This window comes from Mastigoproctus giganteus, chromosome 6 (genome assembly GCF_048544385.1).
Source record: "Mastigoproctus giganteus isolate SK-2022 chromosome 6, ASM4854438v1, whole genome shotgun sequence".
Taxonomy (NCBI): Eukaryota; Metazoa; Arthropoda; class Arachnida; order Uropygi; family Thelyphonidae; genus Mastigoproctus; species Mastigoproctus giganteus.
Genome location: NC_143580.1, coordinates 235,039,579 through 235,056,507, shown reverse-complemented (window position 1 = coordinate 235,056,507; position 16,929 = coordinate 235,039,579). Strand labels below are relative to the sequence as shown.

The 16,929-nt window shown below is 35.8% G+C and overlaps 1 protein-coding gene across 3 annotated transcripts in view; it reads right to left on the bottom strand.

Moving 5' to 3' along the window:
- Window positions 1–16,929, bottom strand: part of pcx (pecanex) — a 743,348-nt gene that overhangs the window by 127,789 nt on the left and 598,630 nt on the right. For all 3 annotated transcript variants that reach the window (XR_016547122.1, XM_090376780.1, XM_090376781.1), the window contains one exon: window positions 8,091–8,321. Coding sequence is in view for 2 of the 3 variants with exons in the window: in XM_090376780.1 (XP_090232906.1) it covers window positions 8,091–8,321 (231 nt within the window). In the remaining variant the exon portion in view is untranslated. The remainder of the gene's footprint in view (window positions 1–8,090; window positions 8,322–16,929) is intronic.

Below are 16,929 nucleotides of genomic sequence, written 5' to 3'. Positions count from 1 at the left end.
AGATCTTGTCTGACCAACCTGATTAGCGAGTAGTACTAGAAAGTGGTAGAAAAGGAAGAAAATAACTTTGGCATTATACTATTAGATTTCAATAAAGCTTTTGATACTTAACGTTATCACAGAATGAGTAAATTTAAGATTAAACACTTTTTTTACTAAATGAGAATATTGCTGAAGTTACAGCAAGTATTTTGTTTGCAAGGAATATTGTTACCTCTACAGAAGGAAAAAAAAAAAAAAAAAAAAAAAAAGATTAACATTAACCATAACCTTGGCTGAAGTGACAACAGAGCTATCTGGTTTGGACAGAGTGGGAGCAGAGATGGACAAAAGTTGCGGCCAACAGCTTTGGCAAGAGACCAGAATGCCAGCTACCATTAGGGCAAGAAGCAAGTTTTCTACTCTTAGCCTGTTCAAAATCTAGTTTGGACTGATTAATAACTGCTTTACAAATATTGCGGGCTTTGGTGTAGGCAGAAAATGAAACTGAAGAATTAGAAACAAGCCAATTACGATATGCAACATTCTTCTCCTGAACGGCCATAGCACATTTATTGGAAAAACCAAGGCTTAGATAACGGATGATATTTTAAAGTGGAGTGTGGACTAAAGGATTCCATTCCTACAAGAATAATTTCACTGATACGATCTGAGCAAACGTTTAAATCAGAAGTTTTGAAACAGTAATCCAACCAAAGAAAAGAAATCTTCCAGGTCATCCCATTTTGCATCCTTGTAATGCCAAACAACACGAGGTTGGGAATATCTATGAGATAAAGGCTCCGCTGGAGAAGACACAAGCACCAAGTTGTGACCTGAAGTGCCAAAAGGACCTCTCACTTCGACTGTGTACTTAGAAGGGTTGTTTGTGAGAAAAAGATCAAGCGTGTTGGCTGTATGATTAGGATTGTCCGGTATTCTTGTATGTAAATGAACAATCTGTGAAAGGTCATTAGTAATTGCAAAAGCCTAAGCATCTCGACCAGCTGGAGTTGTGACCATTAAAATCACCAAGGAAAATTACCTCACTGTTAGGAAAGTTGGACTCGAAAAAGTAAAGTTGCAAAGCGAGGAAGTCAAAGAGCTCCAAGTGATTAATGGAGTTGGGAGAACGGTCGAGACAATAGATGAATTTGACACAATGAGGTAGAGAGATTTTAAGCCAGAGAAGATCAAAGAGAGGAGATACCAAATTGCCAAGTCTCAAGGAATATCAGAACGGACATATGCACAAGTACCACCTTTGAGGCAAAAGGAATCATACAGCGAATAATTTGGGCATCTGAGATGAGCAGTAGTTGAATCAACCGATAACTGAGATTCAGTCAGAAAAAGTACAAGGGGTTTGGAAGACTGCAAGTGGAAATGGACATCATTGAGATTAGAAATGAGACCACGTATATTTGTGAAATGAATTAGGAAGTGTTTGGGAGGTTTACATCTTTTTTGCAGATAAGTGTACTCTATTAGTTTACAATTCATGGTGTATTCAATAGTAAGAAAAAGTAGGAGGAACATGCTGTATGAAGTAATGAAATTTTTGGATATGGCATACACATGGTAAAAATATGCCCAGATCCTTGACATAACGTGGCCTCGCAACGCTCCCCACATAGGCACTACTCTGACTCCCTCCAGTCACTATCTGGCAGAGTAGAGGTAGCAAGATTATACACTAGCTGATATGGAAGCCTCCTAGAGAGTTACCAATAGGTTTGGTTCGGTGTACTAACTAGCGGCCAGCTTGCGAACAACATTACCGAGAGCTGTACCCTCAAAATGTAAGGAATATTGTATCCCACCACGATGTTCATCATAACCTCAAAAGTCATCAATCATACTGCGTGATGGAAGAGACGGGGAAGGGTTGACCGGAACTTAGCTCTAGAGACTAAACAAGGGTTCGACCACTTCAGATACACAATTAACACCTCACATTTTACTAAAGCACATTTCTAGGGGTTACTACCATAAAACAGTAAAAACAATTTCCAGTTGCGTTTCTGCTAGTGGAATCTGTTATAAACCGGTAGTAAACTTGATCTAATTGCATTTGCGATTATACCGATAGCTGGAATTGTGTTGGTTTTTACGTTATTATGGTGAAATGTGTTTCCCCTTCACTGATATAAAAAACAAATACATTTTCAGAATCTTCTCTTCATTCCTATCGTGTTGCGTTCGGTTGGGGGTGATTCTGCGTTCGACTGCCATTTCTTGTAAACATAAAGGCGAATCGTGCATAAGCGAATTCGGTTCGTGTCATATAAGATATCGTTCCCCTATTTATAAATCGTGTATGATCGAATTCGTGTAGTGTAAACACGTGTTATACGAGGACTGACTGTATTCCAAATCTGAATGAGTAATTGGTTATCATGATTTTTATTCTGCAGTATAGCTTGGATAGCACTAATGGAGTCTGTATAGATAACACTGTTCAATATATTTGTTGATTACGGTGAAATTTAATGCTATAAAGATAGCACAGAGTTCTGCAGTGTAGCTGCTACATTCAATGGGGAGTTTCTTGGCTATGGTAAGGCTGGGAAAAACTACTGCTGTTGCAGCAATATGGGTGTCAGTTTTAGATCTGCCCATGTAGATTGTTGTGTACTCTGCATGCTGTGTTCTCAATACGGCATGAATTTGCAGTATGTTCTGTTGGGGTAAGGTGTGTTTCCCCAACGATGTGAGTGAAAGGTCGCATAACGGTACGTGATACATCCAAGGTGGAGCTGTATGAGTGGTAGGCTGTATCATGCTGTCAATTTACCAGTCACCGAGCAGGGAATGCAGATGTATCCCTGTTGATGGGTTTTTAGATGGATAGGTCCTGTAAAGGTTCTCCCATTTGGGCGAGAAAAGTCCATTCTGAGTAGGGTTGTCTAGTTGCCCTTTGACTTTTGTTGTGCAGTTTAACGAAAGCATTTGTCTGCATAGATCTAAAGAGGTTTCAGTTGCTTCAGCATATAAGCTCTGAACTGGTGATTTACGGAATGCCCCTAGTGCAAGCCGAAGAGAACCGTTGTGTATGGTTTCCAGGACCTTGCTCATACAGCTGGTGAATGCAATAGGTCAGTAGTGTTGTGGATTTGCAGGATCTTTTCCTGGTTTTGAAAATGCCAAAACATAAGCGTGATGACATTTGTCCGGGAAGGTATTCTGTTATAAAAAAGTAACAATGTCTTAAGGGCTGGTTCAGTAAGTTGTGCTATCATGATGTAGTGTATTTCATCTGGTCCTGCTGCACTGAGTTTGGTGGTGGCTAAAGCATGGTGCAATTCTATCATTGTGAAGGGGAGATTGTATGCAGCACTAAATGCTGATGAAATATTTCTCAGCCTGTGCCTTGCGTACCTGAAAATGAGGTGTGTAAGATGTCGTGGCTGAGATTTTCATGAACGATTTGCCCAATGCATTTGCAATCTCCACTGGTGTTGTAACATCACAACCGTTTACAGTTAGTATGGGGCAGCAGGTAGCACACGCTTCTTGATTAGACCAGAGTTCGAGCCCGTCACCACCAAATACGGAGGACGCGGGAAGGTCAGGGAATGACCACCGCATATCCCGGAGCAATATGGCCTTAGTTGCTAATGCTCCTAAAAACCAAAAAAAACAACAACAACAAAAAAAAACACAAGTCAGTATGGGAAGGTTGATGCGTGGATGTTTAGAGTACATATGTTGTATTTTGGTCCATATCGTTTGCGTTTTTGTAGTTCTTGTAATTGAGGTGAAACTTCTTCATGCTTCCCTTTTGCTAGTCTGTCTAATACGTTTTGCTTTTGCCTGAGCCTGTTTAAAGTGGATGAGATTGGCAGTTGTTGGAAACATCCTGAAGATGTTCCATGCTTTGTTCTTTTCTTTTTTATCTGTGCTGCATTCATTACTCCACCAAAATTTTGAGCATACTGATATTTTTTTGGATTGCTTTCGAATCGCTTGGTCTGCTGTCTAGTATTTGGTTAGATATATATTCTGTGGCTAAGTTTATCAATGCTTGCTGAACCTGCTTTTCTTCCAGTATTGCTAGCTGTTTGTATATATCCCATTTCGCTTTGAAATAGTTCCATTTGACAGTTCTGTTAGAAAAGTGGAGGATGTTTGTATCAATCCAGCATATCACTGGGTAATGGTAACTACCCAGTGGATTGCAATGAATAGTCCATCCAAATAGAGGATATATGGATGCTGAGCATAGTGAGACATTAATAGCTGAAGTAGATCCTGTAGGTAAATGCGTATAGGTGTGTGTGCCATTATTGAGAGTAATCAAATTGTGTTGGTCAAATAACTTTTCTATAATTTGTCCTCGTTTGTCCATATTTTGATTTCCCCATAACAGATGATGACTACTGAGGTCCCCTAGGATGAAGTAGGGTTGAGGAAGTTGTGCCACTAGTTCTTCTAGTAGATTATATTTTGATTAGGCAGCAAGTAAAGCAAGATGATAGTCAAGTCAAAATTAACGTTGACTCGCACTGCAACTGCCTCAAGGTTTGTTTTTAATGGGAGTGATTTGTAAGGTATTTCAGTGTAGATTTCTCCTCCACTTTGAAAAATTACAAAATCATTAAGTACCCTGCTACAATTTGATAACCTTCTGGCATTTTCCTTCCTTAATAACTCCTTGTGTGTGAATGTAGATGCAAAATACTCATTCAGTTTGTTTGCTATCTGAGCAGGATCATCAACAATCGAACCATCGATATCAAGTGAACCAATGTGATTCATCCCTTTCCTTTTTGAGTTTATAAAAGTAAAGAAATATTTGCTGTTTCTCTTAGTATCCTTTGCCAAAGATTTCTTATAATCTGCCTTTGCTTGCCTAATCTCCTTTGTGACTTGATTACGGACTAGCTTATATCTGCCATAGGCTTCTGTGTCACCTGATAATTTATCTCATGCATTTTTATTCTCTGCCACAAGTCTCATTAGTTCATTTGACAACCATTTAGGCCTAAACCTTGAACAGTATTTCTTAATAAGTATGAAACATCTAGCAGCTTCCACAATTAATTACCTGAATACTTCCCACTTGAAATTTGTTGTTGGTAAAATCATCAGTTGGTCCCACTGTACAGAATTTAAAAACTGTCTGAGACCACTGTAGTTACCTTATGGAAGCAAAAACCCTTTCCTTTACCCCCGATGGTAATTATATCTATAAGTAAATCCCACATCAGTACACTGTGATCACTGTCAACTAATGGTTCCTTTATCTGGAAATTCTTAATACACGAATTATCACTGCTGATAGCCAGATCAAGAGTATTACCCTCTCCGGTTGCCTCTCAAACATGCTGCTGCAGAAAACAATCATCCAATAAATCCACAAAAGTCTTGCTAGTGTGCAAGTGACCAACCCACAAGTTCCAGTCAATATCTGGGAAGTTAAAATCCTCCATTATAAGACATTCTGATTTAGGCCATGTAGTAGTGATTCCACAGAGAGTGAATACATGGTAAACCTTTAAAACATTAATCACAGAAGCTTTCAATGCGTATATACCATTAAAAAAATACTCCACGAGGAAGTTCCAAGTTGGACGAATAACGAAATTGCCAGATTACTTGAGAAGAAAAAGACGGAATGGAAAAGTTAGAGAGCAATAAAAATTACTGAAGCCTATAACAGCTACAAATTGATGTAACTGTGCTACAGAAAAGGTTAGGCTGCGCTGGCAAAGGCAGATTATCAGAAATCACTGGCAAAGAGCAAGGACAAGGAATTCTTCACATATATACATGCAAAGAGAAGAGGAGGACAAACCAGATCAGACCCTTATGTAATGGGCTTGGGATAGTATTAGATACCCCAGCTGAAGTTGCAATTTCAATGAGAAATTATGGGAGTGAAGTTGGGAAAAAAAAAAAGTAATTAATGATATTGAAATTTCACGTTTATTTAATGAAAAAACGTTCGAGCCTACAGGCCAGTAAGGCTTCTGGGGTTGATGGCATATATCCTATGATTTTAAAGGAGGTGGCAAGTGAGTGCATTTAAATCACTGAGGCTAATTATGAGAGCATCGCTGGACTTGAGAGTGATTCCGCTGGATTGAAAAAGTGCCAATGTATCTCTAATAACAAAAGGGTGGTTCTAAGAGTGAAGTGGGAAATTACTGGCTGGTTAGTAGTAGAGAAAATCATGGAGACAATGATCAAGGGTGGAATTCAGGATCATTTAGATAGAAAAGGAATCCTGAAGGATACTCAGCATGGTTTTGTAAAGGGAAAATCATGTTTAACTAATCTGGTTAGCTATTTTGACATGGTCACTCAAGAGCTCGATTTAGAGAATAATTTCAACATTGTTTATTTGGAATTCAGCAAAGCATTTGACTCAGTCTCACATGACCGGTTTAATTTATAAGCTGGAACAGGTTGGAATCACAGGGCAAGAGGCAGAGGGTTGTGATAAATGGTTATTCCTCAGATTGGGTTGATGAAAGAAGTGGGGTTCCACAAGGATCAGCATTATGACCACTGTTGTTTTTAATTTTCATAAATGACATTGATGAAGGGATAGAGGGCGTGATGTCTACATTTGCAGATGATGTAAAGACTGGTAGAGTAGTTAATAATCACTGCCAAGCAGAACTTCTTCTGAATGACCTAGATAGACTTCAGGGATGATCAGAAAAATGGCAGCTATGCTTTAACCAAGCAAAGTGTAAGGAATGACCTAGATAGACTTCAGGGATGATCAGAAAAATGGCAGCTATGCTTTAACCAAGCAAAGTGTAAGGCATTACACTTGGGGAACAGTAACCCCCAAAACAACTTATACACTTGGTGGAGTTAAAATAAAGCTGGTAGTGTATCGTATCGTAACACTATGGGTATTACGATACGGTCAGACATGAGGTTCTCGGAGCATTGTAGATAGATTGCAAGGAAGGCCCATGGTGTCCATATAAGGAATGTAACCATTACATTCCTTATATTTGTCACTCTGATATAAGGGATGCGGAATTTGGTCTGAGTCATAATTTTGGCTTAAATTTAATTAAAAATACCACACTAAACTAGAATAGCATTAGTAGAGGCATATGATGCAAGAAAGCAAGCTTATGCAGCATCAGCCAAAAAAAAAAAAAAAAAAAAACCCCTTCCACTTCACCCCTCCGTTCGTACTCCGCTGTACTGTCATAAATTTGTGTTGAAGTGGGGCTCTCTCAACCACCAGGATCTTCCTTTTTGAATTTCCAGGGGTTGCAGAACACGACAAATGGCACAATATAGCTGAAGCAGCTTTTGCGCCACAAAACTATAAACAACAACAACATGACAAACACAGCAGATGCCTAAGATATTAGCCCAGAGATTAGGCCGTAAGCACTGGATCCCAGTGATGCTAGTCTGGAGGATCAGTAGCTTCACTGGGAGAAATTAAGTTTAGTCAAAAAACATCATTAGTGTATTCTGAGAAGAAAACAAGCAATCTTATTTTAAAAAGAAACCACAATGGTTGTAAGTATGAGGAGATGCAACATATCTGACCTTGTACAGCTGAACCTTGGTTTTACAACTATTGTGTTAGTTTTTTTTTTTTTTTTTTTTAATTCATATAAAACTATAAACTAATGGTGCTTTTAGACTAAACCATGGTTGGGGAACAACATTTCTATTAAGAAAAATGCACTTCATTAGGCAAAATTTAAATTTAGAAATTTTAACACTTAAGCAGTAATGTTCAGTCCAATATTGCAAAAAACATCTAGAGGATAGAAAGCATAACCCTAAAATTAAGGTTTTAACTGACTCACGTGTGTGTGTGTGTGTGTGTGTGTGTGTGTGTGTGTGTGTGTGTGTGTGTGTGTGTGTGTGTGTGTGTGTGTGTGTGTGTGTGTGTGTGTGATTTCAATTTTTAAAAATATAATAAAAAAAAAACAATTAAAAATTAACATTTTATAATTTTTAAAAGCTATATTTTAAAAATTATATTTTTAAATACTGAAATTATACACTGTGATCAGTGATGTTTAGCTGATAATAATTACTAATATATATATTAATTATTAACATTTAATGCAAGCAATATCCTAATCTAAACATTTAAGATTTAAAATAACACCTACCTTTTCTCTACGAGAAGCACAAAACTGAATCCAATCAAGATAGACATAACAGAAACTATTCCTGGACACTCCAGATGCACGAAAATCATAATCTTCATCAACATTCATATTAAACACCGGATCCAAATCAGCATAATTCTTATCAAGTGTGGCCCGAAGAGCTTCTTGAATATGGTCAGAATTTAACCAGTCATCCAAACGTGGTGATGTCAGCGTATAGTACACGATGCTCTAAATATATAAATCAGCTAAAGTAATGGAAGATTTTTTTTTTTCTCAGTATAGCAGAATACAAAAAATAAATACTTTATTATTATTATTTACTTTATTTAAAAGTAAATAATAAGTATTTATTTTTAAAATGAAGTAAATACTTTACTTAGTATTTACTTATTTACATGTACTGCTGTTGTATATAATTAATTATTATATGCACATGAAATTTGATATTAAGTATAATTTTTAGATGAATCCATATTATGGGAGAATTATGTGAGAATAGATGATCTGTTCAGTTGCATTACAAACAGATTAAGTCTATATGGTGCTCACTACTCACTAAGTGTGTCTAAAGATGCATTTAATAGTAATTTAGTAGATTAAGCCTATGCTTAATCTAATACTAAAAACTAAAACTAATATTAACACTAATATTATCATTATAAATCCATTCATCCACATGGGCATTCCTCCACTGCTTAGAAAGGGACATTGAGCAGAGAAATAACAAAACAAACAATCACACATGCATATACCAATTTCTGTTGTCCGAATAACAGCTTTATTAATTACAATACATTTTTGTGCTTTGTTAGTAAGGCCATTTTTTTTTTAATCTGAAATTAGCATTTGAAAATTAATATAGATTAAATTTATTGTCAAAGGAGATAATGCCAGCAAACTGGGATTTGAACTAAAGCCTTAGAGGTATGCATCAGATAAAACAATATTTATACTTACTAAGTATTGTTTTATCTGATGCATACCTGTTTCTCTGTTCAAAGCCCCTGAGCAGTAGCAGAGGAATGTCCATGTGGATGAATGGATTAATAATGATAATAATATTAGTTTTAGGTTTTAGTATTAGATTAAGCACAGGCAAATATGTTGCTACTAAATTGTGCCTTTAGACATGCCTAGCATTAGTCAGAACCATATAAACTTTACCTGCCTGTAATGTAACTGAACAGATCATCTAACCTGATATAATTTCCGCATGTATTAATCTAAAAATTTTACTTAACACATGCACGCACACACAATATTTTTTTATTGCTTCAAAGATGAAAGGTATTAGAATCTATAGTACTTTAGTACTATGTATAGGTTGAAGGCTGAGAAGACAGAAGATAATTGCAAACAATAATCTTCAGTTGCTGTTGACTAAAATTTTCATGAAATGCATAGGGAGGAAATTGTTCCAAAGGGCAAAAGAAAGAATAAATTAGGAAGAGAACAAGTTAGTTAATTCTATGAGTTTGGAGTTGAACTGAATGGCGAATGGCAAAATGAGATACATGCAGAATTATGGATACCAATTCAAAAGAACATAGAAAAAAAAAAAAAAAAAAAAAATCAATAGAAAAGATATTTGGCAAAAACTAAACATGTATGTGACAGAAAGTGGAGAGGTTTTGCAAGAGGCAGGTTATTACCATATTTTCTGGTGTATAAGATGCATTGGCGTACAAGATGCACCCCAAATTTTTAATAATAAAATGTGCAAATAAATAAATCACAGTTTCTTTTTTCATATAACTATATTTAAACATTTAAAAATATAACTATAAGAATTTTAATAATGTAAAATAGAGATTTTATATTATAAAATTTTAAAAGAGATTTTAAAATCCAGAATAGTCACCTTCACTTTCATTCTCACTACCAAAATTAATTTCACTGTCATTCTGTTCTTCATTTTCATCATCCAAATGTTCATACAAAAAATTGTCTTCAGTCCTGTCTAACGAATTGCTGATTCCACACTTTTTAAAAGAGTTCTGTACTATTTCGTCACAGGAATCCTTAACACTCACACACCTGTGCAATACTTGGCTGTTTCAGTGCTCCCTTGGGTGTATATTCATGGATTTCTGGGTTTATCATCCAACGGTTCCACTCTTCTCTCATGTTGAGAGATACATAAAGTGGTTGAAACTGAGAAGTCAGGCTTCCTACCAATTTTGAGTTGGCAGGAGGCCTAACTTTAATTTTTTTTTTAAAATTAAATTTGCCATGTGAAATTTTAAGTGATCCAACACCAGAAGTGAATTTTTTTTTTTTTTTTTTATCAATGCTCCATTTCTTCGGTTCCACATCTTTTTTATCCATTTCTTCATTCTGCCTTCGTCCATCCATTCATTTTCATGCATGTGTAGAATTATTCTGAGTGGTTTTTCTCTTAAATATTAAAAAGGGTGGCAGTTTTGTTCCATCGGAGCAACGCGACAACATTTTAAGCAAATTGACTTTTCACCTTTACAGTTCACTGTTTTATTTGATTGAACACGAGATTACGAGAAACCTTTGGCAAGGGATGCAAAGAAAAACAGCAAAGAGTTCTTTACTTATGTAAATTCTAGAAGGAAGGGGATGAATCAGATTGGTCCACTTGACATCGATGGGTCAACTGTCGATGATCCTGCTCAGGTAGCTAACAAACTAAATGAATATTTTGCATCGACATTCACACATGAGGAGTTATTCAGCGAGGGGAATGCCAGAGGTGTATTCAACTCTGGCAGTAAGCTAGAGAATCTTATAATAACTGAGAGTAAAGTGGAGGAGAAATTGTTGAAGATAAACACAAGAAAGGCACCTGGGGAGGATGGGATCTATCCAGTTATATTAAAGGAGGCAGCAAAGGAAGTAAGCAAACCCTTAGCCATAATTATGAGAGCTTCCTTGGACTCAGGGGGAGGTACCCATAGACTGGAGATGTGCAATTGTGACCCCAATTTGCAAAGGAGGATCAAAGGCTGACACAAGTAATTATAGACCTGTGAGTTTACCTTCTGTTCCAGGAAAATTAATGGAGGCACTGGTTAAAGAAGCACTGCAGGATCATCTAGACAAGACTTCAGTTATAGCTCGGACACAGCATGGTTTTGTTAAGGGGACGTCTTGCCTGACCAATTTGATTGGATACTATGATGCAGTCACAAAAGAACTGGATGCAGGGAATAACTTTGATATTATATACTTGGATCTTAGAAAGGCTTTTGATACTGTTGCACATGGAAGACTGCTGCACAAATTGGAGCAGTGTGGCATTGGAGGCAAATTGCTGCTATGGATAAAGGGGTGGTTGAGGGAGAGAAGACAGAGAGTGGTAATCAATGGACACTGCTCATTGTGGACTAATGTTATTAGTGGAGTCGCTCAGGGTTCACTGTTGGGTCCATTATTGTTTTCTGTATTTATAAATGATATTGATGATGGTATATCAAGCTTAATGTCCAAGTTTGCAGATGATACAAAGGTTGGCATGGTTGTCAAAGACACTACTGACACTATGCTGCTGCAACAGGATCTGGAAAGGTTGAGCAGAGCAGATGGGCTGAGCAGTGGTAAATGAAGTTTAACATTGACAAATGTAAAGTACTACTTATGGGAAACAGCAAGCCCAGAGCAACATATCAACTCTGTAGTATTACACTGACAGTGGTAGAGAATGAAAAGGACCTAGGGGTAATTGTGCAGGCAGATATGAAGTTCTCTGAGCAGTGCAGACGGGCTGCAAGAGTAGCTTATGGTGTCTTGTCAATGATATAGAGGAATTTTTCTAGCAGGGATAAGGAGGTGATTATTCCCTTGTATAAGGCAATGGTCAGGCCACACCTTGAGTACTGTATCCAGGTCTGGAGGCCTCATTTCAAGAAGGATGTAGATTAGTGAATGGAACAAAGGGGTACTCTTACGAAGAAAGGCTTACGTTTTGCAAATTACAGTGTCTGGAGACTAGGCACCAGCGAGGTGATCTGATAGAGGTGTATAAAGCCTTGAATAGTTTGAGCATGCTCAATGCTGATGGGATTCTTCCTCTTGCTCAGAATAATCACCTGAGAGGGCATAAATTCAAACTGAGGAAAGACAGATGTAGGATAGACGTGCGGAAATTTGCCTTTAGCCAGCGGGTAGTTGGTTGGTGGAACAGACGTCCATCCCTTGTCGTGAAAGTTGATAGCCTAAATAAATTTAAGGCTCAGCTGGACAGGTATTTCGAACGAACAGAGGGGTGAAGTGGAAGTGGGGTTTTTTTTTTTTTTTTTGGCTGATGCTGCATAAGCTTGCTTTCTTGCATCATATGCCTTTACTAATGCTAATGAACGTCAAAGGTTATTGGTGTTTTGTCCATATTAGCAATCTGTCCTATTTCAATAATTTTTTTCTCTCTGCACTTGATGACATATTTCTGAAAAGAATTAATTTTTTCTTCATATTCAGGGGGCATTTTTTGAGCCAACTTTGTTCGAGTCCTCATGGAAAGCCCGTTTCTCTTCATAGAAAGTTAGCAACAAGATGGTTCACCTTTGAAATCTAAGATACCATGGGTTAAGGAAAATTTCTGGGCTTCCATTTGTACAATCTCAATAGATATTGCTATTCCATTTTTAAGCTGGTTTAAAACCTAATCCAAAATAACTGCTTCTACTACTGGCCACTGTGCCTTGTAGACATCTTTTCGCCTTGTTTATTGAAGTTAAAATATCTTTTTGTTGATGCAAATTCTAATCATTTTTTTGATTGATGGTGGCCCTGAAATGCAGAGATACATGGCACTACTGCCATGTATCTCTGCATAAGCTACTACAAGCAACTTATATAGCCCACGGTATAAGAAATCCTCTTGTCCTTATTTAACTCAGCCATTATCTGTGAATAAAAAAAAAATAAGATTTCCACTTTCTTCAAAATAAAGTTTAAATACAAAACACCTAAATATAATAATTACTACTTACAGTATTGACATTGTTAACAGAACGAAAATCAAAACACGCAAATAGCAACGTAATTATTTCACACCATGGTAACATGTACCGAAGATATGTAACCCGCTTATGCTACCTTTAAAGGTCCATGCCATTCACCTTATACTTGTTAATAGTGTTAATGAAAATTCAAAAATTAAAAAACAGCTCTCAGTACTAGGTGTATAAGACGCATTTTGGTTTTAGGACTAATGGGGTAAAAAAAAAAAGATTTAAAAAAAAGATTTTCCAGTGCATCTTATACACTGGAAAATACAGTAATTAACCTGAGTACAGTGACACTCAAATTAATTAATCCCCTCTTTTGGATAGAGTCTAGGTGTTTGACAGTGGTTTTGGGATACCACCGCAGATTCTGAGAAAGAGATAGATTAGAGGTCAGGGTGATCCCAATAAAGATATGTTATCTTATCTAGAATTCTTTGTTGTTGAAAATGAGCATAGGAGAAGGAGATTATAAAAAAATAAGACAGTGTTGAGTTTTAGATGGAATGAAGTTGAGTACATTTTCTTCACCCATTGGAGAATTATCTGGGGATCACCATTTAAGGAACTGGTGGTGGATATTCAAAAAGTTGCAACTATTTATGCATGGCACAGTTTCACAAAGTGGAAGGTGGAATTTAGTGTGATATTATTGGTGTAACTATGGACAAGAATTCCAGTTCAGTGGAAAAGTCATTAATTCCTTTGGTGGCAACTTGAAATTCATTTTATGTGCAATATGTGAGATATTTTTTAAGAATACTATTTTCACATTTTAGTACACATATAATAGTGGTTGGTTTTTTATTCATCATACTATTTCTTTTCTTTGCAGTTTTGCAAGCTTCAAATTTTCTGCAACAACAACATCATTACTCTGTAGCTGTTATTTGTTATTTGGTTTTTTTTTAAGGACCATTAGCAACTAAGGCCACATTGTTCTGGGGATATGCGGTGGTCATTCCCTGACCTTTCCGCATTCTCCATATTTGATGATCATGGGCTCAAACTCCGGTCTAATCAAGAAGCGTGTGTTGTGCACTGCTGCTCCTGCCCACCTGTACTCTGTAGCAAAAGATTTGAGTTTGGTTGGTACACTGAATACTCTACAGAAGAGGTTCCCAAAATTTCTTGGTTCATGGCATCCTTCGTGTCACAGTAATTTTTTCATTGCACCCTAGGCCAAAAGAAATAACACCAAACAATGGTTTTCGACCTTTTAATAATCCGATTCTTTCTGTGTATATATATAATATTTTAAAAAAATATGTTACATGATAGTTATTATAATAATATAATTATAAACAAAATTATAATTCATAATACAAATTATATATCACCACAAAATTAAAAAGATATGGTACAATGGATACTGTACACCTTTCTATAATGAAATAAATATAAAATTTCAAAAAAAAAAAAATAATAAAAAATAAAAATTAAATAACTTAAACCCAAATTACACGGCACCCCTGGAATGTTTTTTTGTGGCACCCTAGTATGTCGCAGCAACCCTGGTTGAAAACCACTGCTCTACAGGATTGACCTTCAGTTCCAATGAAATTTTTGACAACAGGGTGGTTCAAACTGCTACCCTGAGGTATATGGTAAAGGACTGGAAGGCCTCCAATATCAACTGATTTAAATCCATGTGGTTTTTATCTTTAGGGTAGCATAGTGTTTCAGAAGAATCCACAAGCCACTCATGCATTGTAGAAAGCAAGATTAAAATTTTCTGTGCTGGAGGAAACGTTAGAGCATGTTCTCACAAATTCACAATGTGACTGCTGCACATATTCATAAATGTGGAGGACATACAGAACATGTTGTGTCATCACTTTCCCAATGTTGCTAAATTTAGTTCAAGTGTTAATTTCTGATTCTAAACAATACTGTAAGTTCTTCAGATGACTAAAATGTTATAATGAATAAAAAATCACCCCGTATTACATAGGTTCCAAAAAGTACGATAAATAATAATAATAAAAAAATTCTATTCTGCATGCTGCTACTTTCCCCACAATAATAAGGATCACTTTTAAATGCTTTAAAAATGTGACTGCTGCACATATTCATAAATATGTAGGATATATAGAACATGTTGTGTCATCACTTTCCCAACGTTGCTAAATTTAGTTCACATGTTAATTTCTGATTCTAAACAATACTGCAAGTTCTTCAGATGACTAAAATATTATAATGAATAAAAAATCACCCTGTATTACATAGGTACCAAAAATGAGTAGGAATAATAGAACCTGAACTCCATAAAGGCGAAAATATAGTGGTACAAATAAGAAATACCCTAATAATTTCGGAGAAATAAGAACAAAGAGTGTAGGACAGTTTAAAGACAATACAAGATATAAGTTGTAGCTCGGGTATGCCCGGGATCGCAAACCCGTTCCTACAGTAGGGGCCTGAGCTGAATTTGCATGTCCCTCAGCGTGAACTTAAGTATATACAGTGTGATTATAAAACAAGGTAAGATAAAATAAAATAAAATAAATGATACACTATAATTTGCAGGCCGTTGGGTACAAGTTTTCTAAGCCGTAAGACAACAAGAAAGCAAAGTGTATCCTATGTACATAATATACATGCCTCTAAATCCGTAATTATGGTAATTATATTGAAGCAATGGGTTCAGATAAAAAATTTTTGAAATTAATTATATTTATCGTCTTCCTGAAGTGGTATTTCAGGTAAGCGGTAGGGAAATTATTATTTATCAACACTGTACAATGCTATTATGTTTGCTGAACAGGTTGTGTTTATATTGCAAATAGAAGCAATCCTCAGGCAATCCTTGGGATAAAATGATATTAGCATGCACTTATTTCGATATATTAGATTTCCAGTTTGTAAGGCCGACTACATTGAAATTAATTGCGTCTCTTTTATTACATATACGTTTACATCTATATTATTATGGAATATTTCTATACGAAGATCCAGGTAATTTGCTATAGTATCAGAACTGTTAGTTTTTTCAGAAGTATATAATATATATAATCTACGTATATAATTTGCTGTAATCCTGAACAAAATGTGGACAGTTAAACACACATAGATCACCTACGTATCTCAACATAAGTAGGTTATCTTGGAATGTTCTTTCTGTAGAATATAGATAGAGGTTTGCAATTATGTAGGATGCTGGACTTCCCATAGGGGTGCCATTCTCTTGTAAGTATAATATAACGAAGTTCTGTCATATACGTAATTCTTAAAAATACATAAATTTATTAGAGTATCCCAGTAGGTTAAATCAAACTTTATAGCATTTTTTATGTTCCAAATATAGTTTTTGGAGAACATCTTTTAAATTGTCGAGATTGATACTAGTGAATAAACAGTTAAAGTCAAAGGTTTGTATTTGCTGAATATTGTTATTTTTTATTGCATTTATAATCGGTAAGTTAGTTATTGTAATGTTTTATTTATATTATTTAATATAGTTTTAAGTAACTTTTCCAATGTTTTACCTGGAATTTTAGCATAACTATCTCTACATGATGTTATGAATCTAAATGCAATAGGTGAACCACATATAAATGGATATTTTAGGTTATTGTACTTTAATTTTTTATGCAATGCTATTAGTTTTTTGATTATTACATTAGGGGAAGATGCTATGTATTTGTATGTGCTACTGGACTGCAGTTCATTTTTAATAATTTCTATGTAATATGACTTACATATAATAGAATAATTGCAAGCAGCTTTGTCAACCGGAGTAATTACAAAATGTTTGTGTATTTCTTTAAACTGCTTATTTATTAATTTTGTATTATTTAGATTATCCGGTATGAATTTCAATTGATTATATTTGTTAAATATGATATTTAGCATTGTGAAAA